This window comes from Lepisosteus platostomus, chromosome 14 (genome assembly GCF_059453375.1).
Source record: "Lepisosteus platostomus isolate fLepPlt1 chromosome 14, fLepPlt1.hap1, whole genome shotgun sequence".
NCBI classification, from domain to species: Eukaryota; Metazoa; Chordata; class Actinopteri; order Semionotiformes; family Lepisosteidae; genus Lepisosteus; species Lepisosteus platostomus.
In genome coordinates, this window is record NC_142624.1 from 38,790,449 (window position 1) to 38,814,590 (window position 24,142).

Genomic DNA, 24,142 nt, shown 5'->3' on the forward strand with positions numbered 1-24,142 from the left:
GGCATTGCATAAAATCTCAGAATAACAAAATCAAAAAACAACTTTACAGTTTTCTTTGCTTGGTGGTCTGAGGTCCCAGCCTTCAGCCGAGACATTACACTGAGTGAATAATCAAATTCTCTTTGCCTGCGTGATCTCAGTGAGGAAACAGGCCCAGCACAGTACATCAGTGAAAAGAGTGAAAAGCCTCATTTAAATCTCCTCACTGCAGTGGTGGGACTGTGGTGAATTTCAAGAGAAGCAGTGGTGGCTCTGAAGTGCGGAGGTAACGATTGAGAGGCCGAGAGGGGCAGGCGCGGGGTTGAGTACAATCGGAGTCGTACCGCTCAGCAGGTGGGGATGAAGGGTTGACTTCCTGTACAGAGTTGCTGAAATCGCAGGAAGGGAAGGTGCTCTTTTGCCCATAGATGCTCTACCAGTCTGCCCCTGTTTCAGAGACATAAATGTGACACACAGGAGTTATTCTGATGTGCTTCGTTCTCTAATATCATCAGCGATTTTATTTCAAGCAGGTACATTTTATTTCTCAATGATCTACATGTTTCAGATCAGCTCATGCAGTGGTTTAATTCCTTGTTGAACAGCGGGGCTTTCAGGAATTTTCGTGACTGTATTTTAAAGTGTTTGTAAAGAGGGATGATTATTCAGTGTGTCTGGCAGATTTTTATCAAATCCTCTGTCTCTAAAGTAGTTTTTAGCCCAGTTAGTTGGTATTTTTACATTCAGCATTTAACCCCTTTCTGTCACAACAAAGTACTAAGAAGTCTCAGTCTTGAATACAGCTGCTAATGTCTATGTGGTGATATTTCTTCAAGAGCAATGGAGATGATGATTTTTATAGCTCCCTTTCACTCACACAATCATCCACAGGACACCCTTTCCTCATCGGTGCGACCTTCATCACAAGAGTCCCTTCAACTGTTCTGCGCTGCCTTAGCTTTTGTCATCAGCAACTCTGTTTCACCCTGAAGGCCAGCTGTGCTGTCTACCCAGCACAAAAAAAAGAGACTTAACTCATTGGACCTCGTTTTAAAACACCTTTGTGTTAGGATTTGTTATCGTCAGACGCTGAAGTGTCTGGGGTGCTGGGAGAGACTGGAAAACCCAGACGTTCAGGGGGAAAACCATAAGGTCACACAGGAATTCACAACCTGTTTACTTGCTTCTGTGGCAGCCGCAGAACAACTTGGGTGAGGCTCTAATCCCAGCTAAATGCTTTTGTTTCCTTATCTCAGCACGAAATACACCAGAGATAAAATAGTAAGAGCTATTACTCTGTGTATAGTCCTGTACTTTATGCTGTTCTGTTTGCATCAGATAAAGAGGTACTCTATAAAATCAAACACTGTCTTTAACAAGTCTTCTGTTCATAAGGCTCTTGATTTCTCTCATTCCTCCTCCCTTTCTATCCTACACCAATCTAGCACTCCCGCAATATCGAGTACTACAGCACTAACTAATGCACTCTGCGCACGTATACACAACTGCACCTACCATTGCCTTGGCGACACTCTGAAATTCTTCGACGTTCCGGATGTCTGACTCCACCACCATGACGCTCCTCAGGTGGCGCGCGGCCTCCCGCTCGCGGTCGCAGAACGCCAGCACGGCCCCCATGACCACCCTGGCGCTCTCGGCCACGGGGAAGCCGAAGCCGCCGCATCCCAGCGCCGGCAGGGCGACGGAGCTGCACCGCCTCTCTTCGGCCAGCTGGAGGCAGCGCAGGACCGCTGTGTGCAGGAAGGCGCTCTCCAGGGGCTGGCCCCCCACTCCCGCGCAGTTGCACTTGCCCCATATGGGCAGCACGGCCAACAGGAGGACTTTGGAGGGCAGATTGCCGGGGCTGGAGGGCACCACCTCTCCAGCACGCAGAGCCTGCCTGGTCTTCAGGAGGTCGTCACAGGGGTCCTTAACCCGAGGCCCCCCGGCAGCGAGCAGCTCCCGGGCGACGGGGTTGTCGAAGGCCAGGCTGCCGTTCACAGGGCACACCAGCGCGTCCGCCTGCTGCCCCGCCACGGCGCCCTGCCGCACGGAGAGGTCAACCACCCCGCCTATCCTGACGACGCAAGGCGGGCCGGAGCTGGGCTTGCTGGCGGGCTGCACCGAGAGCCACAGCGCGCACCCCAGCTCCTTGGCCCGGGCCCGCAGCGAGTCCTCGTGCTTCGCGAGCGCTCGGGACTCCCCTGCTCCCCCGTAGACGTGCTTCTCTGACACGACCACGGCGATCTGCTTCCTCACGGCGGCCACCGCGCCTCGGATGTGCTCGGCCGCTGCCGTGACCTTCAAGCAGGGGGCAGCAGGCGCGCGCAGCGGCAGGATGGTGACAGCCAGGGCCTTGATTTCAGGATTGTCAGGTAACTTCATGTAAGCATCGGCGAATTCCACCTCGTGCGCAGAGTTGAGTGGGATGACTTCGGTAGCAGGCATTTTGTTGTCCAAGTATCCCTTCAGCTTCTTTGCAGCATCAGCCACCAGGTTTGCATATCCACATATTGAGATCTGCATATCTGCTTGTGCGATCCTCACACTGCCTCCCACCTCTGCTTTAAGTTCGCCGAGAAACTGCTCCCACTTTTCAGTCTTGGCGACTTGAGCTTGGTCCGAAGTGAGCCTGATGATCTCCTCTGTCACAGACTCCTGCACTTTCTCCACAGCTCTCTTGATGTCCTTCTTCTCAGCGAGGACCTGGAAGGACTTGTGGCTCAGAACTGTGGCTGAGATGCCATTCCGGGCAAAATGATCCCGCACAAACTCCTTCACGTCCAGAGACTTCAGAAACTCGGTTTGGCAGGCGGAGAGGTTCAGAGTCTGAGCGACAAGCTTCTGCCGAGTCTCGCTGACGAGTGACTCTGCCTGTTTCACTTTGTCCCGGTGGCCCTTCAAGCACAAGGCCAAGGCAGACTGGTCTTTCGAAAGCTTGATATCCACGAGTTTAGGGAAAACCAGATTGTACAAGAAATCCAGCTCCTCTTCGCTATCCCCCATGACCCTGCTTTCCACAGTGTTCCTTTCTACCTCCAGCTCTGCGCCTGCCTCCTTCATCAGGAGTTCTACTTTTCTTTGAAGGCTTTGAACCTCCTCCTGCAGTCCAAGGACCACAATTGAGCTCGTGGTGCTTTCAAAGTGGACATTCAGGTCAGGGGAAATGCAGCTCAGGCACTTGGTCTTAATTTTCTCCCACACCGCTGTCTCTGTTTTCAACTGAATTATACGATATTTATCAAGAAGGGAATGTACTGTCTGTCTGGCATTCCTTTCCCAGCTGGGAGCAAGGCGGTGCAGCAGGAGGGAGTTGCTTTCAGCAGTGATTTCTACCACAACCCGATCAGGCTGTGGGGACCCCTCGAAATGAACCTTAGCATAAACCTCCCCTAAAGCTTTTTCAAACTCTTCTGTGCACTTGGCCCTGCTCGTAATGTAGTCCAGTAGCTGTCGATCCATGGGGATGGTTATTTCACTAGGAAGATTAGGCAGTGGGGGGGTTTGTCCAGTTAAAGCCTGTCCTAAACTGCTGTAGTACAGGTGGGCAGTCATCTTGACCCCACATAACACATGTGGTTGCTCAGAGACTCGCTGTGCATCTGTTAAATAAAAACAAGGAACTGATGATTAAATCTGCAATACTGAAATGGTTGAATGTCACTAAATACGCAGACGATGGATAGATCTCATCCATCCATTATCTGAATGCCACTTATTCCTGGACAAAGACGAGGCAGTTCCCTGACCCTGAAGCCCAAGACAGGTCTGCACCCTGGACAGGACACCTGTCCACCACAGCTCATGAGCACCTTTATACATATTTGATTAGACTGTTATTTCCCACTTAATGGCGGATGTAAACGGTTTTGTACTAAGAGGCAAGGACATTGTTATTTAATAACTTACCCTGAGCAACCTCAAAAGAAATAATGATGCTTTCTCCTTTTGTACACCATCTCAGTGATTTTATTTTCCCTCCTTTACTTCTTTTAGGGTTGGAAAAATACAACTGCAGGGTGTCTTCTGTGATGGCACTCATCTGTCCTCGGACCAGGACTGAGTCTGTGACTTCCAGCCGGGTGACTGTGATCGCATTGCCCTGCAGGTGTTTTGTGAAGCACTTCTTCAGAAAAGATTTAACATCTGAAGTGATAAAACACGGAACTTAGGAGGATCTTAGAAAGATGACAAAAAATCGCCAGTTTCTTTAAAAGGGGCTATATTTAAACAGCAATGCAGTCTGCATTTTCAGTTAAAGACGACTGATGATTTTCAATTACAGTATTGATGAAAAAAATGCTAAAACATGCATAGGAAATAGTACATACAGTAGACAGATGAATTTATCTTGAAAGTTCAGAAAGTTCTACACTCATGAATCCCTCCTTCATATCACTTTTCATTTTCTGCACTTTGTTAATTTGCCTTCGCTTTACGTCTCGTGTCTAGAGTTTGCACTGAGCCTGAACTGCTTTTGTAAGACGACAGAGAGAACCCCTTCCAAAAACTTTAAATCTTTATTTGTAAAGGATGTATGAATAGATAGGTTATAAAAGTGAGGGAAGGAGTTCAATAATATGAATGTACATAACTCAGTGACTGAAAGCTCTTAAAACACACCAGCATGTGGAAAGATGCTGCAGTAAGATAGATACACACATGTGTGTTCACTGGTCAGAGCTGTCAGTGCCATGCTGATGAGCCCCACTAAGAGTAAAGCAGCAGTGTGTGGCTGCTAGCCGTGACTCCATACAGCAGATGAAGAAAGAGGAATCTGACCTCCAGCTCCCTCAATGCTGAGAAAAGGCCAGAGAGAATTGATATTCATTCCCATAACTCATAGAAACGAACAACTTTTCAGACACAGCTTAAAAGGTGTTCCTTGTTGGCTAGGAACACTAGGTGAAAGAATCGGGACATCGATCTGAGCGTGAATGAAACTCCAGTGGTTTTGTACAGAAGAGGCATGCTGCTGGCCTCGGGTCGCGGGGCGGCAGGTCACTCACCTAAACCCCCATGGAAAGTCACAGCTATGCCGTCAGGCAGCAGCTCCCAGGAGTGCGCTGCGCTTTTGCTACAGCTGTTGAGATAGACGGAAACGAACCCCGCCGGGCAGGTCTCCCCGAACCCCCTCAGGACAAACCTCCGGGGGTCGAGCCGCCTCTCCTCGGCCTCCTCATCGTACAGCTCCGCCCGCACGGCGGTGTGACTCACCGTGTGCTCCTTCCGAGCGAGGACTTTCTCCAGATCTGCAAGATGTGAATTGTCGTGGTGTGTGTGTGTCAAATAACCGCTCTCACGGCGATGCTCTGTGCTGACGTAAGGTGGGCTTTTCTACAGTGTTGCAGTGCAGACACTGGGAAAGTATTTCCTATTAAAGGCGGTAAGATGTGCACACAGGCCCATGATATAATCATGACCTGTCGAGATACAGTATATCAACGTGAGCAGTTACTAAGAGGATGGGGCTTTTTAGTTAATAAAGGAATGTCACAGCAGATATAGTGGACTACACTGAAAGGTGACAGGGATTTAAATAAACACATTAAAATGACAGCAACTATTGTGTGGGTCACCTGAATGTTACAATGAATTAAACAAGATGTAGTATCTGATCACTTATTTTAGATGTTTCAGAGAATTCTCTATTCAAAGCCATCGAGACAGTCTACCTACAATACAGCAAAAATCACAACATATACCCACAAATTCTGTTTATGTTTACCAGAAATTCCTCACACTAGCTTGATGAGACCCTAGAGGAATCTACACAAACAGCCAGATATCTTTCATGGGTAAAATGCTTTGTGCTTGGAATCATGATCATGCTTCCTGTGCTGATCGTATTGCACTTCTCAACATTGAGTCTCAGCCATCTTGTGTTCATTTAGCACAGCCACAGGTGTTTGTGTGATCCCCTGTATAAACCAGAATGTAAGGACCTGATGAAGACTGGGCCTGAACTGTTCCCTGCAGTACTCTGGCCCAATGAGCCCGGTCAAATGGTGCCCCTCTAAAGATGACACACTCTTTTCTATTCACTCACCAGTATTATATCCTTTCACACACCTACCTACCTACCTTAAGCTTTTAATTAGAAAAGTAACCTTTAATGATGAAACTTATCAAAGCCTTGCTTTAAATCGAAATATTTAATACGGAGTTAGTTAAGACATTCCTCCTCTGAATCCAATAGGTGCCACTATTTACTGTGTTTACCGTAAGAGCCAGGGTACTTCATGAGGCTCGGTGTTATACGCACCTTCCTTGTGAACACACCTCAGTATCCACCTGTTTGTCTCAAGCCTGTCGATTTCAACGTCTTCAGAGAACTGATCGAAATACAGCCGGAGGATCTCCTCGTCGATCGGGGAATCACTGCTCAGCAACAGGGAATTCAGCTCTGTAACTGGAGGAAACAAAAGGTCTGTAAGTCAGCAGACACCTTTGTCCTCAACAGGAACAACCAGAACAGACCTCAAGGTATTTTTGTCCAACCTCTGCTCCAGAGGTTCCTAATCCTGTCCAGGAGACCTACACGCTGCTCAGCCGGATGTTTTAATTAAAGCCTGAACTGAACTAACAAGTTGCTCCATTGTAGTATCTGCATTTTTTTTGATTGACTCAAAAGTGTGGTATTTTATTACAACTATGCAATACAATACTGTAAACCCTCGGTTTCCTGGAGTAAATAGGGGGGGAAGGGGTGTATGTTATTAAATCAAGAATGACATTTTTCAGTCCCAAAATACACCATTATATGAGAAACACACAGTATGTATACTAAATATACAATATTCTTCTTGAATCATTTTCACTTATTTTTTAATGATTACAATCAACACAGTCAATGAAATTTGTTCCTGTGCTGTTTTTATCATAAACAACTCATGAGTCATAAATATAAAGTATATAATTCTCTAAAGTATACGAAACATGAACAACACCCATCATATGCGACTGACCTATCCCTATAGGGCACCATTGACATTTTTGAATTTTTAACCTAGGTACTATTTATTTTTACCTTATTTTATTATGTGTATATTTCCCCTAATAGCAGCGAACGTCTGATATTTCTGACTTTACAGACAGAAGTCCCCCTTCACAGATTTTGTCTGAACGCTGTTAAAGGGGCATCCATTAAACCAAAGATTTACTGTAGTTTAAAGGCAACCTCTGATGTTCAAGAACTGAAAACCATCAACCAGTTCAAATGAATCCAACGATGAACTTTTGACATTATTAACCGATCAAGGGTTCGAGTGTATTAACTGAGAGCCGGGCTGGTACAACAGCCAACAGACTGTGAGCCCCGGGCCCTCGTCTTCACTGTGCTTTAAGAAACAGCGTGATAATCAATGTGTTTTAGGGGTCATCAGCTTTGTCTTGCATATTTCACGGGTGGCTGATATTCATCTGCATGTCTATTTCATTTGGGGTCAATAAAGAGGTTTGCAGGATACCTCTTGCAATTCTTATGCAGAATACAGTTATTCTGGACTTATACTGGTAGTAAAGTAATCCTCTGTTTACAACTGGTGTGCAATATGTGGAAGTGGATTGGGCTATTTATCTACAGTATGATTCTGTAATATATATTTACACTTGTGTAATATGCTTGTGGATTGTGCAATATACCTGTTCTGTGCAATACATTGTCTTTGTGCACTGTACATTCTGGTTTATTTGGTATATTTTGTGTTGTGTGCAATTCTTTATAATTATATTGTATTATTGCATTACACTGTGCTGTGTTGATTGTGCCTTGCTGCTGTTGCACTGCAATTTCCCTCACGGGATTAATAAAGTATCTACAGTATCTGTCTAATCACCACCTCCAACCCACGAACTGCACTGGTCTTCCTACCTGCTTGACAAACTGAATGTTCTTGCTCATCACCGGGACTCTAAAACAATGAAAAAGAAAAGTCACTACAAATACATTATCAAGGGCTGGTTTGTTGTTTCCTCAAGTAAGGAAACACAGAATATTCCACCCAGTACAGTGACGAAGTCAGCATTGTGCACTAAAGTTTGAAGCTAGCATAGAAATTACCTCCACACCATCTTGAGCTTTTGTTATTTTCTCCTGATTATTTTATTGGCTAATGTCAACTTCAATCAACTAGAACAGAAACAGAATAAACCATTTATCGGAAAAAAAAAAACCCTGCAAACGTTTAACCTGTTAAAATCCCCAGTCAAGACTTTGGTGTCTTCACACTCACGGAGCTTGTGCACTGTTATGTGAGCTGACCCCCCCCCATGTCCTTTAATACGGTTTATGTGGGTCATGAAAGTTCCCCTCTGTTGATCGTTAGTTCATCACTACTGTGACGACTTGGTTCGGAGAACTGGCCAGTTCCCACAGTTCACTCTTGAAAGTACAGAAGACAGACAGAAGTGCCGGACGAGAAACGCTCGGACCTCTGACCTGTCCTTGCTTGGGGTGAGACTCACCTCGGTGCGGGACACTGCCGCACTTCTGCCCTGCAGGCGCTCCGGTTCCAGACGGGGGAGGCGCGGCGCTCCGGGGTCCCCACCTGTCTCCGGTAGGGGCTTGACACGTAGCTCTACGGTACCCCATGTCTTCAGATCCACGCGATGGGTTCCTCTCTCCAGCACCTTGTTTTTCACTAAGAAGAGCAAAGTTAGTAGTGGGGAGGATAGAGGAAAGACGCACTCCTGTTCTCCGTAATAGGAAAACGCCATTGTTTTTCATTATGTACTTGATTTAGTTTCCAACATCTTAGGCAATAACGCCCAATTAAAAAAAACACATTTGAAAATATTTACCTTCTTCCTCCAGATAGACCAGCACAGCTGCTCGTCTGTCTTCGGGGTGATGTCTGATTTCCAACACTTCTCCTCCCGATTTTCTTTTATTTTTGAAGTACAAATCCAGTTTCGACCTGACACAACCGAAGTCATCGGGTAGACCTTCTAAAAGCAGCGAGTACGTTTTCATCGCCATTACGTTTTAATATTAAAAACGCAAAATCAACAAAGATATAATACCAGACATTCTGCGCTACAAGTTGTTGTCCTGTAACTCTCAACTCCGGCAGTAAACCAAAAGTGAAAGATAAAAAGCGACCTTCCTAACTTCCTTGTAAATGAAGTACTAGACAAAATGGACAACCTCTCTCCAGTTGATATAGACATTTATATATCAGACTGTGAAACTGATAGTGTATTTGTTGGAATATTAAAGTTCCAGTACAAACGTCTGGATAATAAAACTTCACACTAATTAAAAGCAGAATGTTCCTACAACTTTCTTAATGTATCAATCAATACTTTACGACGAAATGTTTTGCCAAAAAATGTAACAGTCGTCGAAAATATCATAAATGTTCTATATTGCTGTATATGAATAATAAAAACACAGATACAGTATAGCCAGACGGGGTGAGACCCATGCACTGGATGTATTTTAACTTAGGTGCTGCGGTTGTTTATTTGATTTCTTCTGTTTTATCTGTAGGTAGCTCACAGCCCGGAAAGCCCCAGCTGTGGAGGAGCTGAGGTTTTAAGAAAGCTGTTGAAATCTCCGGTGCGACGCCAAGCTCACCGTCCCAAATGACCAATGTATTTACGAGCATGACTTGCTCTTTGCTACACAAGCTCTACTCTTTAACTTTCGGTTTTGTTTTAAAACTCGTCAGAAGAAAGAGAAACCATTTCGGTGAAAATCCCTAAGATCGGCAGAACCAGGAAGCACGAACAGTATCCCGCTCTGCAAAAGTAAAGAAAAAGGGACTATTCTTACTATTCTGCACTGTAAGTAATGAAAAATGTATACTTTAAATTATGTCGAGGAACAAGCACAGACTAGACGTCCGTTCGCTACATTAACTATATACATATACAGGCTGTATACAGTACATAGGCAGACGTAATATAAAGTAATCGAATCGCTGTACAAGCTTCCTAATTCACACGTAGTAACCTTATAACTTAATTATAATTTGATTTGTTCCGCGGCAGCGTGAAAGATGCTCATTTGTAACAGTTTTATAAGGACGTTAGCTCTGCCAGTATGTAAAAGCGGAAGGAGTGGCCTGGTCTCGGGCACCACAGCCAGAACTGTTCATGTCTGTGTAATTCCTGTAGGCACTGCGGCGATGGGCTCAAAGGAAGGTATGGACACTTCACTTCCAAATGGGAGAGTAAGTACAGTACATTACTTAGATTGAAGAACGAGTATTTTCTTTTAATTAAGGTAGTAATCCTATTTCTTTCCTTAAGCAGAAAAGCAATAATAGAGTATCACAATTACATTTATTGTTGTCTCATGTTATGTGCGACATTATGAAAAATGAGGTAAATCCTTAGTGTCAATAACTTGTAAAAACTTTCCGACTCCAGTTGTGAAACGTGTGTTGTAAGGTGAGCGTGTGTGCCTTTTACTTTTACATGTTTATACATTGTATTTGTGAACCTCTTACCATCGGGGCTCTCCGGTTGTGGTGCTGGAGGCCTGGTCCGTTGCTGGTTTCCCTTCCAGCCCAGCGTAATTACTTCAGTGAAGCATTAACTGAACTACTGTACCATGCTGCCTGACTGAGGAACTTTGCGATGTTTTTCACTTCAACTCAGATCTCTGGGATTTTATTTTACTTAGAAAGTAGAGTAGTTGAAATGCGACCTACGACAGGTTTAAGGGCTGAAATAAGTTAAAGAGCTCGAATTAGTCATGTTGTCAATTAGTCAATTAGTCAGTTTAGGGTTCAGTTAAGGTGTGTCCCCCTGCAGGTCCAGGGCCGGGACCACATGTCTTACATGAGTAAATAGACAGAAAACTTCCTGAATCTCTAGAGCAGTGGTGCTCACTCCTGCTAATTAGCACAGGGTTCACACCAGAAAATTCGGGATTCCAGACGGCTTTCTGTGTCTCATTAATTTGTCAGTGGCCTGAGGCCGTGGAGAAGGGAAAAATGTTTCAGTTAAACATTAATTGGATCCGTTGGATCACCTTTCGCCCAGGTGAGGTGTTTAAAACTGTAGGAGCCACAGAAAAGCTGCTGGGTTCCAGACCCAACCCTGGTCCTGAGGACACTGTGGACTCTTACAACCCTCTTGAGTGCGATATGTTTTGTGATGTGTTATAAATGTTACATGCTGTTATGTGTTATACTGTACATGTGCAATAGGATGATGTGCAATGTTTTTCTTCTCTTTTTTTTTGCATTCTATTTAAATGTACAGGAGTGCTGTGTGTCCATAAAAAAATTCCCTCAGGGGACAATAAAATCTTATCTTATCTGACTTGACTTAACTGACTCCATAATTAAATGAACAAGGTGCCTGATTGCAACCTTTGCACATTTTGTTTTATGTACACAAAACCCGGAGATCTTATGTTACTGCTGAAACGCAGTAGCTAATAAATGGGGACCTCCAACGTGTTTTCAGACTGAAAATGGGTGAAAGAATTAAAATGAATGAATTAGGGTGAATTATGGAATTTGTCTGGGTAAAGCTGGTGAAATATGTTTTATTGCTTGTGTTTCGTAAAGAATAACTTTCGAGATGAAACCCTGAGCCCAGAGGATCAAGCGCAGCTTGAAGCGTTGTTGGAGGAACTGGACAAGTGGAAGGTAAAGACATTCCTTGACGTCTTCCCTAGCAACGTGCTGATGTGTAAAGACATGTGGAATGGACACTTGCAATCAAGTCAGAAACTCACAAACCCTTTCATGTGCCATGTTTTGGTTTTCAAAGAATGTTAAACATACAGTGAATGCTTGTACTCCTTACTTGGTTATTTTTAATGCTTTTGTTTATTTTTTTATTTAAATCTTATATTTCATTTTTTCGAAATCCATTAGAGCCAATCACAATGGAATATGCAATTGCACTCTCTTTAGTTAACTCTGCATGGCAGGTCTCAGTACTGCACACTTTGAATGCCACAAAACTGAAATCCTGTGCTTTTCGATACATCGGTTATTTTGCAGCGCCTGTGTTTGTGGTGCTTTCCTCTGTAAAACTGAAGCACTCCTTCTGCTGTTTCTCATTTGATTCCACGCTCTAGCAAAAGCATGAGAGGGCAGACACGGAAAAGTCCAGGCTGCTGCTGGAAAAACTGGACACCGAGGAGCAGAAGAAGGCAGCCCAGAGCGAGACAATGGAACTTCTTGCTCAGCTCAAGCACGGATCTGATGCATTTCAAAACAACAGGCGAGCAATGGAGGTACAGTGAAGGCCGTCTTTTCCCCACAGGGCAAAACTGTAAACCCTCCTGAAAGGAATATCGCAGGTTCATGAGCTGACTTATGCCGTTGTTTTTTTTTCTATGGAGGAAAGAATTATGCTATATGTATGTAATAAAGCTACTTAGGTATATTGTATTAATTGTGTACTTAGGAATTCTTATTGTAATTAATATTCAAGACTGAATCTCATAGATTGAAAAATAAAACTAGTCTTCATATCTTCAGTCGCACAAAACTCATTGATCAGTGTGACTGGTCATAGCAGCCCTTTTAAATGAAGATAATATATTGCTTTGACTAATGTGTAGGCTTTGCACTTGACATTACTTGGCAGTTAGCCATTATGAACACAGCTGTGATGTATATTATGTTGTGTAGCACATTTATAGCAATGTTAAATAACGTTTTTGTCAACGTTTCACAGCAAGAGCTTCAAAAGTTGGAGAAAAGCAACGGTGCACTCAAGGAAAAACTGCTGGAGCAGGAGGAAATGCTGAAAATCAAGAGATCAGAACACGCACGTCTCAAGCAACAGTTTAAGGTACCAAATTTAGTCAATGCTTAAGAGTTACAATGGCATGTAATTAAAATAACTTTGCTAGGCACGTGTGCATTGTCCCCATTTGCTGAACAGCATTGGTTTTTAATCCTGTGTGCCTCTCACTTTCACCACATCATTTCAGTGGTGCCCCATATTAAATGGAAAAGGCACCTTGTGGAAGTAGGAGAAGTGGATTCTGCTCCAAGACGAATGAGTTCCTACTTGCGAGGGTGACCTTCAGAAATACAGCGTCTGGTGTAAATTCTTATGTTGATTGTTTTTTTTTTCATGCAAAGATAAAAGCGAGTATTCCTGAAAAGAGTTTTAAATTCACTGGACAAGCAGAGGAGGGAGACAACCACCACATTGAGGGAAAGTTCACCATCATACGGAGACCCCTCTTTCTTCTGAGCGGAGGCCAGGCTCTCATCACCTTTGAGGAAGAAAAAGGTACAGTAGAACAGTCTTCTCCTGTGGGTTAGCACTTGTCCCTCACAGCGCTTGGGTCCCGGGTTCAGTTCTGTTGTCACTGGTTACTGTCAGTTGGGTGGCATGGTGGCGCAGTGGTTAAGTTGCTGGGTTCAGTTCCTGGGGTGCTGTCTGTGTGGAGTCTGTATGTTCTCCCTGTGTTCCTGTGGGTTTCCTCCAGGTGCTCTGGTTGTCTCCCACAGTCCAAAGACATGCTGGTAGGTTGATGAGCTCCTGGGAAAACTGGCCCCGTGTGTGTGACCTGCGATGGACTGGTGTCCCTTCCAGGGTGTACCCTGCCTCACGCCCACAGCTTGCTGGGATAGGCTCGGGCTCCCCCGTGACTCTGTACTGGATAAAGCACTTAGACAATGGGTGGATGTGTTACTGCCAAGAAAGGGAAGCCTAAGATGCAAGAGAAATAGAATATTAAAATGTTAATTTCCATAACCCTTTCTTTCTGTTTTCAAGTTGCAAGCAGAATCTTAAAACTAGCCAAATGCCACGTGGAGTTTGACAACTCGAAGATGGATGTGAAGCCCCTGTGTGTGACAATGGACCCTTCAGTAAAATTTGAGGTACAAAGCCATTCTCCATTCTCGACTAAGGTTGTTTGAAACAAGTGGTTGTGCCAGTGTGCATCTGCTTGTGAAGTTATGAAATGATTTGACTTCATTAGTATTTTGATACACGACTTCTTCTGGTTTAATCTGGGAACAATGCTCACATCTGCCCCTGTTGTGTGGCAGCTGCACATCCGAGTTTCGAAGAGGAAGGTCAGAGTTTCCAATATTCCACCTGTCGTGCCAGAAGAGACGATGAGAGACAAGCTGGAGATAAGCTTCTCCAAGCCGAGCAAGGGAGGAGGGGAGGTGGAGAGTGTGGATTACAATGGCAGATCAGGAACTGGGCTCCTGACGTTCCTCAACGGCGGAGGTTTGTATTTAGACGCCTCTGGAAGCGAGCAGCCTTTGTCGCACGCGGTGAAAATCTGAAATCGCCATTCAGGCCAAGCGAGAGGCATTCCTCTCCTGCGACGAAGATAGAAATCAGTCATTGTGGAATCATTTCATTGTGGGAAGCAGGTTTGAGCTCTGTGGAGAGGAGACACGCCTGCTCCGTGACAGGATGTGGTCTCCAAGGCACACAATCTCTGCGTGTCCAGCGACAAACATGCAGAAACGTCTGCATTCGAGTCGATCGGTTGGAGACGTAGACGGGTGGGCTGTGTCCAACAGGGAGCGAAAGTGACCGAGGCCTTCAGGCCCTTGCAAGGGGCGGCCTCTGGTGGCGAGCTCTTGTCATTACACGACACTGCACAACACTGGCAGCTGGAGAACTGTGAATGTACAAGAGGTTGTTTTTTTCCAGTATCGGTCAGGCGAGTCACTGCTTTCGTCCGAGAAAACACGAAAGATCTAATGCCACCATTTCTTCCCCCCCCATTATGGCAGTGGCTGAGCATTTGGCCCTGAAGAAAAAACACACCGTAGACACAGGTGTCAAGGTGCTTGAGAGCCGTGTCCAGCCGTGCTTCGAGTACGAGTTAAAGAAATTACAGGTGAGTCAGAACCTCCGTTAGAGCCGTGGGCTGGAGCTGTGACGTACTGTATGCATTTCCCCCACGAATCTGAATGAGAATGGATCATTGGTTCACATGCGTCACTGTTGCAATATTCTTATACTATTCAGGGAGAGCAGGGTGTTGCGGGACGGTCAGGTCGTCAGACCTTGATACAGTTCTGAAAAAGCAGTAATCTTTTTTTTATATATATAAATTTACCCATTTCGTCAGCAGTGAAGCTATATTCTGCTCAGGACTCTGTGTGTGTGCGTGCGTGCGTCCCTGACGGCTCCGCGTGCCCTCTTCCCAGACGTTCTGCGGCGTCTCGAGGCGCACGGTGCTGCTGAGCGGCCTGCGGGACGAGCTGGAGGAGGAGGACCTGCAGGACAACCTGGAGATCCACTTCCAGAAGCCCAGCAACTACGGCGGCGAGGTGGAGAGCATCAAGTACGTCCGCCAGGGCCGCAGCCTGGAGGCGTATTTCGTGGAGGACACCGCCGAGGCCGAGTAGCGCTGCAGGACTCGAGGGGAAAGCCTTCATCACCTTTGTCCTGTTATACTGAAGTATATCGTTCGTGTATTCCTTACCTGTATGGCTTTGTAAGTACCTTCCCAACGGACTTGTACGTCGTGGCCTTCTATCGTCACTTAAAAGGAAATTTGGGTTTACAGGGGCAGCCGGAGACTCTTTTAAAATGAAGATTTGTGTATAAGTTTGCATGATAAAAGCTAAGCCTGGGAATGTAGCTGTTGTTTTCTTTAGTTCATTTATGGTCCATCGAAGTGACGAGCAGTTGCGGGGAAACGGCTGACCCTCTTGTTCTTCACGCCTGTGGTTCTCACTAAGCCAACATTCAAAACTGAAGCCTTAAACAAGTACGAAGAAATTCACATTTTTGAAGTTGTCGTTTATGTTTCATGACTCTTTTGGGGATATTTTTCTGTATTTTAAAGGTTGGATAATTTTTGGGATAGAAACCTTATTGAGTTTGGATACATAAAAATTCTTTATTCCCATAAACAGACTTGGAACTGAAACATGCCTCCTTAAAAATCTTTCAACTTTAATGTTCATTATGTTCCTTGATGTTCTGAAATCCGTATTATTAATAAAGCTCAAACTGTGCCTTTACTTCTTTAACATGTCCTCGTCTTTTCTGTGACGAAAAATCAATTTCATACAGAACGGAGATCCACTCTCAGTCACTGCATACATAAATAAGCCCAAACTAAATAAGCATAAACAAAATAAACCTTAGAATACAGTAGTTACAAGTATTCAGTGGTTAATTGATCCTGGATCTCATCCAGCTGTTACTTGAAAGTCACATGGCTCAGTAGTTTGTCCCACATTCCCACAAATCCTTTGCACGAAGGAGCGCCTCCAGTCCTCAGTTGTAAATGCACTTCTAAGAAGAAAACCGGCTAAGATTTACACCTCATAAATCTGCACAAATGCTAATAAATGTGCTATATACTGACCATAAAAAGCATATCACTTATAACCGCAACAAAATCGGGAAGTTATAAGACACAAAGTTAGTCATTTTTGTGGCAGGTGCTCTGACATCTTGTTGAACAGATATGACCTGGGAACAAAACCAGTTCACCCCCGCAGACGCGTAGCCCCATCTCGTGTGTTCGCTTCTCGTATCTGGGCAAAAGCACCTTGTAGTGGTGAGCTCACGCTTTTTATTTTCAATGTATTCCTTCTTTTGACCGGGTAGGTCGATTTTGAGAACAAATTCGCATTTACCAAACCCGGAGACGCATTTACAGTATATGTACAGCTGGGAATGGGCTGGAGCAATCTGAGTAATGTGAACCGTTTCTTTAACTGCGTTATCGCCTTGTCCACGCTGTTAACCTCCGTTATAATAAATGTCAAGTTTACATTTTAAAGCCGTAATTGAACGCTTTTCTTCAAGCGTCCAACACACTGACAGTCCCTAACAAGACGTTAGGGTACGGACCGTCGTTAATGAATTGTGCATTGCATTTTGGGATTTGTAGTTCTATACAGCGCTCTGCGCATAAATATGGTATTTAAATAAACTACAATACCCATAGACGATAGAAATCGGTTACCTAGGTTTTGTTTTAGCATTAACTGTAGAAACGTTAGTGCCACAAAACAGTTGTTTCGGACAATGTTCTTTCGCACTTGATGGATGCATTTTAATCCATCAATTTAATAGCCGAGTTCGGCTCCCTCTCGTCCTCAGGTTTGTCGGGACACAGCGTTATTCCGTAAACGGTGTTTCCACACTGGGCAAGTCTGGAAGCGGTGTTTGGAGAGGTAACAGGTAAACCCACAGGTCGTCGTAGCAAAGTCACATTTTCGTCTCCGTTGCTTTAACTGGTGAAATAAATGATTAATAATAAACGCTGCGTAGCAGGGGTACTTGCGCTCCGTTGCCGGCCTGCTGATGGAGATGATGATGATGATGGTGATGGTGATGGTGATGGTGGTGGTGGTGATGGACAGTCATTCTTGCTCACAGGCTGGCGCAGGATGGACGCGGAGGAAGCCCGGACGATTGTGGTGGCGGGTGTCCCGGACGATGCGCTGGACCGCGGCAGGATGGCGGACAAGCTGGTCATTCACTTTCAGAGAGCGAGGAGCGGCGGGGGCGATGTGGCGGCGATCCGCTACCCGACAGCTTTCAAGGGCGTTGCCTTCATTACGTTTGAGGAGCAGAGGGGTAGGCTGGTTCCCAGAATACGGGCGCTCTTCTTTCCTCTGCGTAGGGGTCGACCTCCTGGCTGCGCCGTCAGTGATATTACATCTGGTCTCACCTGCGAGTACCCGTCTCCCGCTCGTCACCCGGCAGTCCGGGTTGTTAATTGATGGAGTTTGTTTCTCTGTCACCTAAGCAGCTGCTGGGTTTGCATTGCAGCCTAGTTGGACATTCTCATTAATGCCTGAACTGGGCTAACTGGCTGCTTGGCTGGAATATTTGCTGATTTTTTTTTTCCTACCCAAAGGTTGGGGATTTTAATGAGGTCAGTGACGAAATGCAATAGTTTAAATGCGACCTCCCTCTTGTGTAGGGTATTAAAAGAAGTGAATGAGCACAGATTAGTCCTGCCCTTAAGGGTTCAGCTGTGTAGCTCGACTGAAACGAACCCAACAGGTGATAATAACCCCTTGGTTATGGGGTCCTCATCGTACGGCCAAGCATTTTCACACGAACATTTCTAACACGTGTTATAATTGGGCGTCGCCGTTCCCCATGAAGTATGTTTAACGTAATTCCGATGGGTTTTTTCAGACGCAGACCGGGTGCTTCAGATGACACAGACCCTGCAAGACCCAGAGCTGCTTGAAGAATATCCTCTGACCGTTTACCCATTCTCTCAGGACGTAAGTGTGTCAGTGTGCGTGCAGAAGCCCGCTGTCCGTGTTTCTGCGTGCTTCTGTGTAGCCGTGTGTGTGAAAGGGGTGTGCTGTTTCTAGGTGTTTTGCTATGCCCGTGCGGAGGTGGACCTGTCGCTCTTCAGTGATGGTGGAAACGTGCTCCGGGGCCTGCGGTCCACCCGCAGGCCGGTCAGGGTCACGGTGGCGCCGCCACACCGGTGGGCCCTGGTGGAGGGGCCCTTCACGGCCGTCAGGGAGCTGAGAGAGGAGCTTTCCAAACTCGCGGGGCGCGAGGGCCGCCAGCAGCCCCTGAGGCTGGGTGCAGAGGGGCCGGCGAAGTCCCCCACGAAGCAGGTGCCCGGAGCGGGCGCCGGGGAGTGCTCGGTGTGGCTGGACTCGAACGTGTTCAGGTACGTTCAGCATTATCACAAAGAGGACCTGGACCGCATTTCGCGTGAGTATTTCGTGGAGCGCACAACAGAGGTGCAAGGAGAGCTTACCTGCATAACCCTGACCGAGAGCGCCAGAGGGCCTTCTCAGCTCCGAAGGGCCCACCTGGAGCTCCAGGAGCTGCTGGCGGACCTGCAGCGCCCGTTACGCACTCAGATCATCCAGTACGGGGGGGGGGGCGAGGCTGAAAGGGAGGGGCTAGCGGAGGTCTGCGAGGAAGCAAAACTCCTCTGCGGCAGGGTTCTCGTGGCTCCTCTCGTCCCCCATATCGAGGTCACGGGCCCCCCTTCCAGCTGCCTCTTGTTCTGTCAGCTGGTTGAAGAGAAGAGGAAACGTTTGCGCGTGACCACTGAGCCGGATGAGGACCCGACAGTCAGCTCCAGCCGCTACAGCAGAGGGGCAACAGGGGACCCACGTCTCCCCCATAGTGGGGTGAGACAGGGAGCTGCTCCACAGAGGTGACTGACCAGCAGCAACAGCACACTTGGCAAATACTGTGACATTCAGACCATTAATAAAGCGTTTCAGCCACTGTCTTGCTTAACCTGTTGTCTGAAATTTCACAGGATGTATTGAACAAATGTAGGACAGGGTCTGTGCTTGTCACAATAACTAAGAATAGTTTAAACATGAAGAGCTGCAGAATATACTGCATATGTGAAGATAAGAATGTTTGCAAACGAGCGGAGGCATTGGGCCCACGTACTGTAGCTCGTTTGGCTGTTAGTAGCTGATTGGTCCGAGGATCTTGAGTAGCAGTCTTGTGAAGGACTCTTGGACATCAGGTTCAATAAGCAGGCAGGGTGGCTTGTTCCAGACACCCACGGCCCTTTGTGTACCTCCTGCTCTGAGTTTTTCTGTTCCCTTCCCCTGAGTCTCCAGTTGTGTCCTCTGGTTCATGTTTCAGCATTGATTCTGAAGAAAAAAGCATCAAGTTGCGCTGTCAACAGCTCTGGGAATCCAGGTGTTCATGCATGAATGAAGGGCTTCTTACAACATAACCTATTTACTGTTTCTTATAAATGTATGCTTTTAAATGTAAAGCCTGTGTGGTTTTTATTTTAGTTTTTCAATGAAAAAGGATTTAAGACCACAAGTTTTTTTTTTTTATTTGTTAGAAGTGCAGAAGTCTGATGTGTACATTTCTCAAGCTACAGCATGCACAGTAGGATTTATTCTCTTTTACTTCTCTCTTGGTTCAACACATAGTAATTAATGCATTCATTAAAGTACTTAAATTAAATGCTGTCGTAATGCTCTTGCATGAAAAGAATCAATTTGAGACTTTGCATTTTTATTACTGAGTTTTTGAAAGCTATAAATTATACAACCCTGCAGAGTCTTAGTACTACTTATTATTAATAAGACAAAATAAATCATTCCAATATTCTGTTTTGCAATAAAACACTTTACTGAAAATTAATTTATTGTTTTTATGATAATGATTAATAACGTGCACCATTATCGAATTTTGACTTCTGGCTTATTTTAAATGTATACATCTTATACTAGTGTTTGTTTTAAAAAAGAGTCATAGTTCTGTTATCAGTATTCCAATGCTTTGTTCAATTTAATTGTTTTTCTTTCCTGTATGAAACAGATGAACTGTAGAGGTAAAACTGTTAATGTCGAATGTGTGCATAGTGAATACAGTTTATCTGGACCGCGAGCTGTAGTTGATGTAATTGAAAGTGACACCAGAGGGAGCTCTAGACTAGAAAAAACAGTTGAGCTGAGTGATCCTTCACAATCAGTGCAGGCCTGGAATCTGTCATGCTTATCCAAGCGACTCCAGACATTTAGATCTGACAGCCAGACTTTAGATGGATTGATTAGGAGGCAAACCACATATTTTTGTAAAAACTGGAGTGCAATCACTTATGCCAGATTTTAAATTTAAACCTTGAAACCCTGTCGCCTTTTGCCTCTAGACCTAATCTCACCCAGATGCCTGACTGTGACTGCATGGAAATATTTTTAAAAAGCCATCTCTACTGATTATTTTCTAGTTTTGTAGCTTTGCCACTGCATAATTTCCAGAATGTTTCTGAATATTAATGTTTTTTTTTAAGTGAGGTTTGTTTCTGTGGCTCAGAAACTATCCTTCTATCCTTTCTATCCTTGGTTCTGTGGTTGTTTTCAAATAAAACCACTCAAAAGTCAGATGGATCCATTGCTATCAGGTAATCTGGTATTTTCACATAGCAACACACTTTATAAAATGTAGATTTTCATAAAAAATAATCGTGTCGTCTGTGAAACAACAAAGCTTTACAAATATATTATCAGCACCTGTGTCTTAATATTTGAATTGACACCACATATGGACAGTAGACATAAATAAACACAAGAATAATATGCTGTCTCTGAAGTTGTGTTTATGTTTCATGTTAAATTTATTCTTTATTTGTGGTTGGATAATCAGTTTCCATGAGAATGTTTTTAAGGTTCACAGTCACACGTGCATACTAGAGTACTGATTTGCAGGTTATTAACTGAATACAGTGGTTCTTAACTTGAGGTGAATGCACTTCTGGGGGTGCCGGGTTCCCATTCTGGGGGTGCGAGGTGTGTAGGCCAGATCTTTTTTGAAACTACTTCAACAGTTTTTGATCCAGGGTGCGAGAGCACATTTTGAGGACCAAAGGGGTGCGGGGTGCAGGCAGCAGCAAAGGCAGCACTGTAAATATGACTGCACTGCCTGCCTCACACCTGAAGAAGGCTCCACGGCCGAAACGTTGCCTTTTCTCTCTTCTCTGTTCAGCATGGAGTAAACCTCTTGTCCCACTGTAAATATGGGTTGAAAAAGCAAAGTAAAGATATGATGATGATGTTTCTCCTTCAGCTGCATGTGGAGCTGCTTAGTGGGGAGCCCTGCAGAGGGCCTGCTCATATTCAGAGCCCTGCCGAGCAGGGTGAGTGAAGATTAGCTGTGGAAAACTTAACAGCCTGGCTTTGTCCTGTTTCATTCAAGAGGTTCAACCACTGGATGGCAGTGTTTTTCATTTAGCTTTTGTGTTTCTTTGTTGGTGTTGCAGAGCAGTGATTTCCTTGGTCCGTTTTTGTTTTAAGCTGAAGTAAACCTTTACCAACCAGAACGTGGTTATGATGGCAGCAGCAAAAAAAGGAAAAAGTGCAGTGACTTCTGAGGGGTAAATAAAAATAATACAGCGTCTCTCAAACATGCATACATTTCTTTTAATTCTCCAAGGTCATTGATAGAGAATTGTTATATACTTGTATAAAAACTGCATAATACATTTATCATTTTAGCTGTACTGTTTATCAAACACAGGGAGCAGTTCCAGACATATCTAAAGGATTAAAAAGTTGAAATAAGCTTTATTAAAACTAACAAAAGAGGAATATATTGTACTGTGTTCAGGTAAAGTTCATTCCTCATGTTTTCTTAAAAGAATATGAGAAGGATCGTGAAGCCAGTCTGTGTTTTGTAATGACTGGCGGTTGTGGATGGTGTGAGTTGGTATGGGTCACACAGTTTGTCAGTAGGCATTTGGGCCAGTTGTTGGTCCTCATTGGTACCATACTTCCTGTAATGTAACACTCTGGCATAAATAAGTTATGAACAGCCAAACCTAATTAGTAAAACAGTATTTTGTGATATATAGATAAATTACAGCAGTACAATATTGTATATTTTATTCTATAATTATCCATAAACGGTAATAAACTCATTTTGTTCTGTGCACAGAAGGGAAAACTTTTACTGGGTCCCTGGAGTGAAAGTGACTGATCCATCCCTCAATCCCATTCTTGATGCTTCTCTAAACAGTGTTGCTCAGGGTGCTGGTATTCGTGTTGGGAAGCACAAGCGTGTGTTAAGGCTGAAGGTCCGTGATGGAGGATGACTGCACGCGGGCAGCGCTGGAACGCCTGCGGTTCGAAAACATCGCGCTTGGTGTCGTGTCGTGTCTGCGGCTGGCGAAAAGGCCGAGAGGGCCACGGCGAGGCTGTTCATGTGCTGTTAGAGGCCAGGCGGTCACTGCAGAAGAAGCAGGGGCTGCAGGCCCCCGATTGCTGTATCCAGGCAAGGGGCTGCGATTGCCTTTGTGTCTGAAAGTGATGTGCGCAGCCCCTGTGACTGGACGGCCTCGTGTGGTAGATACTGTACATCACCGCAAGAACGCATCCCCCCCGTGAGAATGAGTAACTTAACATCCTCTGGTTTTTAACAACTGGGCAAACAAGCATCTCCTCAGGATAATCGAGAATCTACATAAACGAAACACGCCACCAGAAATCCTCATGATGCCACACGGTGGCCTTACTGTCAATGGCACTTGCAGCTCACTGGATGAGCCCAGCAAGGCTTTGCCAGTTGGTATGAACAATACCAGAGAGCAGAGTAAATGTTGTCCCCCTTCTTTGAGCTTCTACAGGCTTCAGGCTGCTGATGTTTTGTTGCAGCTGATTATTTTTTCCTGCAGTGGTAATTAATTGCGCTGTGATGATAGCAGTGTAAAATAATTTTCAGATTAGGTCCATAATGAATGAATGCATTAATTAGAAAAAAAAGATTCCATAATTAGCGCTTCACTGAATATGTCATTAGTATAGGAAAGAAAAAGTTTCTGTTGTCAAAATGAATTAACCATGACTCCAAGTCAGAATTTTGTTTTTTCCGAGCAAACCTGAAGTTCACAAATGGCTTTTTTTCTTGAAGCTAACGTGTGTTATAATAATAGTAATAATAATAATTGCTTACACTTATATAGCGCTTTTCTGGACACTCCACTCAAGGCGCTTTACAGGTAATGGGGATCCCCTCCACCACCACCAGTGTGCAGCCTCACCTGGATGATGCGACGGCAGCCATAGTGCGCCAGAACGCTCACTACACATCAGCTATTAGTGGGGAGGAGAGCAGAGAGTAATGAAGCCAATTCATAGATGTTCAGTTGTTCTCCCATTGGAAGCGAAGATGACAATGGTGTTGCCTTTCCCAGGGGTGATGATGGCAGCGAGCGAGCCAGCGGCTGGCGAGGCCTGGTTCAGGCTCTGACACAGGACTCTTCCTCCCAGCCTCTCCGGTCCCCCTCTTCCCGAACTGAGCAGCACTAGTGTGGACGATCCTGTGAGAGGCTCCCCTGTGATTCAGGATCTCTTGTGAAGCTCGGGAGGGACACCCTCAGGGTCTGCTTGAAGAGCTTTCCTCTGCCCACTACAAGCAGAGCCAGAAGACTAACACGAGCGAGCGCATGGGCATGCTAACATGTTAAAAAGAAGTGCAACGGGTTTTTTATTTTCGCGATGTTAACAAAAGTGTAAAAACAGTATGTTTACGATATACAGTGCTTGATCCTTCCCATCTCTGGTGATTTCCTATACAAATTGATGGCAGATGGAAGATTGCAAAACTGCAATCAGTGGCTGAGAGTCCCCGCTGAGGTGCCTCAACTAATCTGGAGAGCCCCCACAGCGAGGAGATAAAGAGCTCCATCAGCAGCTTCAAGCCTTTTGAACCTGATCAATGTCCCTCTATTATGATCCAAATGAGCGGCTCATTGGGAGCCTGATTCCCTGCTTCTCCC

The 24,142-nt window shown here is 45.1% G+C and overlaps 3 protein-coding genes across 4 annotated transcripts in view; 2 read left to right on the forward strand and 1 right to left on the reverse strand.

Moving 5' to 3' along the window:
• parp14rs3 (poly(ADP-ribose) polymerase family member 14-related sequence 3) overlaps window positions 1-9,106 on the reverse strand; it is a 20,055-nt gene extending 10,949 nt beyond the window's left edge. Inside the window, exons 1-8 of the mRNA XM_088606218.1 lie at window positions 8,782-9,106; window positions 8,446-8,621; window positions 7,853-7,892; window positions 6,245-6,391; window positions 4,989-5,231; window positions 3,889-4,125; window positions 1,495-3,581; window positions 324-426 (exon numbers count right to left, since the gene is read on the reverse strand). Coding sequence (XP_088462344.1) covers window positions 324-426; window positions 1,495-3,581; window positions 3,889-4,125; window positions 4,989-5,231; window positions 6,245-6,391; window positions 7,853-7,892; window positions 8,446-8,621; window positions 8,782-8,959 — 3,211 coding nt within the window. The 5' untranslated portion in view covers window positions 8,960-9,106. The remainder of the gene's footprint in view (window positions 1-323; window positions 427-1,494; window positions 3,582-3,888; window positions 4,126-4,988; window positions 5,232-6,244; window positions 6,392-7,852; window positions 7,893-8,445; window positions 8,622-8,781) is intronic.
• A 503-nt stretch (window positions 9,107-9,609) lies between these two features.
• On the forward strand, window positions 9,610-15,911 carry nmi (N-myc (and STAT) interactor). Of its 2 annotated transcripts, XM_088606246.1 has the most exons (10): window positions 9,610-9,768; window positions 10,102-10,157; window positions 11,508-11,588; window positions 12,026-12,184; window positions 12,631-12,747; window positions 13,044-13,197; window positions 13,687-13,793; window positions 13,965-14,151; window positions 14,670-14,776; window positions 15,090-15,911. In XM_088606246.1, exons 2-10 carry the CDS (start codon window positions 10,113-10,115, stop codon window positions 15,288-15,290), a joined length of 1,158 nt encoding a protein of 385 aa, XP_088462372.1. In that variant the 5' UTR covers window positions 9,610-9,768; window positions 10,102-10,112; the 3' UTR covers window positions 15,291-15,911. The 2 variants fall into 2 exon arrangements, with proteins under 2 accessions (XP_088462372.1, XP_088462373.1); XM_088606247.1 differs by lacking the exon at window positions 10,102-10,157.
• A 954-nt stretch (window positions 15,912-16,865) lies between these two features.
• On the forward strand, window positions 16,866-20,948 carry LOC148649475 (RNA-binding protein 43-like). The gene is made up of 4 exons (XM_088606249.1): window positions 16,866-17,085; window positions 17,284-17,484; window positions 18,055-18,146; window positions 18,240-20,948. The coding sequence occupies exons 2-4, from the start codon at window positions 17,295-17,297 to the stop codon at window positions 19,050-19,052; spliced, it is 1,095 nt and encodes a 364-aa protein (XP_088462375.1). The 5' UTR covers window positions 16,866-17,085; window positions 17,284-17,294; the 3' UTR covers window positions 19,053-20,948.
• The last annotated feature ends 3,194 nt before the right edge of the window (window positions 20,949-24,142 follow it).

What these genes read in the sequence shown, in the direction of transcription:
- nmi (XM_088606246.1), top strand. Translation starts at nt 10,113, where the DNA reads ATGGGCTCAAAGGAAGGTATGGACACTTCACTTCCAAATGGGAGA. An exon ending in AGGAACTGGACAAGTGGAAG is followed by an intron (nt 11,589 to 12,025) that starts GTAAAGACATTC and finishes TCCACGCTCTAG; the next exon opens with CAAAAGCATGAGAGGGCAGA. An exon ending in ACCCTTCAGTAAAATTTGAG is followed by an intron (nt 13,794 to 13,964) that starts GTACAAAGCCAT and finishes GTTGTGTGGCAG; the next exon opens with CTGCACATCCGAGTTTCGAA.
- LOC148649475 (XM_088606249.1), top strand. Translation starts at nt 17,295, where the DNA reads ATGGACGCGGAGGAAGCCCGGACGATTGTGGTGGCGGGTGTCCCGGAC. An exon ending in TACGTTTGAGGAGCAGAGGG is followed by an intron (nt 17,485 to 18,054) that starts GTAGGCTGGTTC and finishes GGGTTTTTTCAG; the next exon opens with ACGCAGACCGGGTGCTTCAG. An exon ending in TTTACCCATTCTCTCAGGAC is followed by an intron (nt 18,147 to 18,239) that starts GTAAGTGTGTCA and finishes TGCTGTTTCTAG; the next exon opens with GTGTTTTGCTATGCCCGTGC.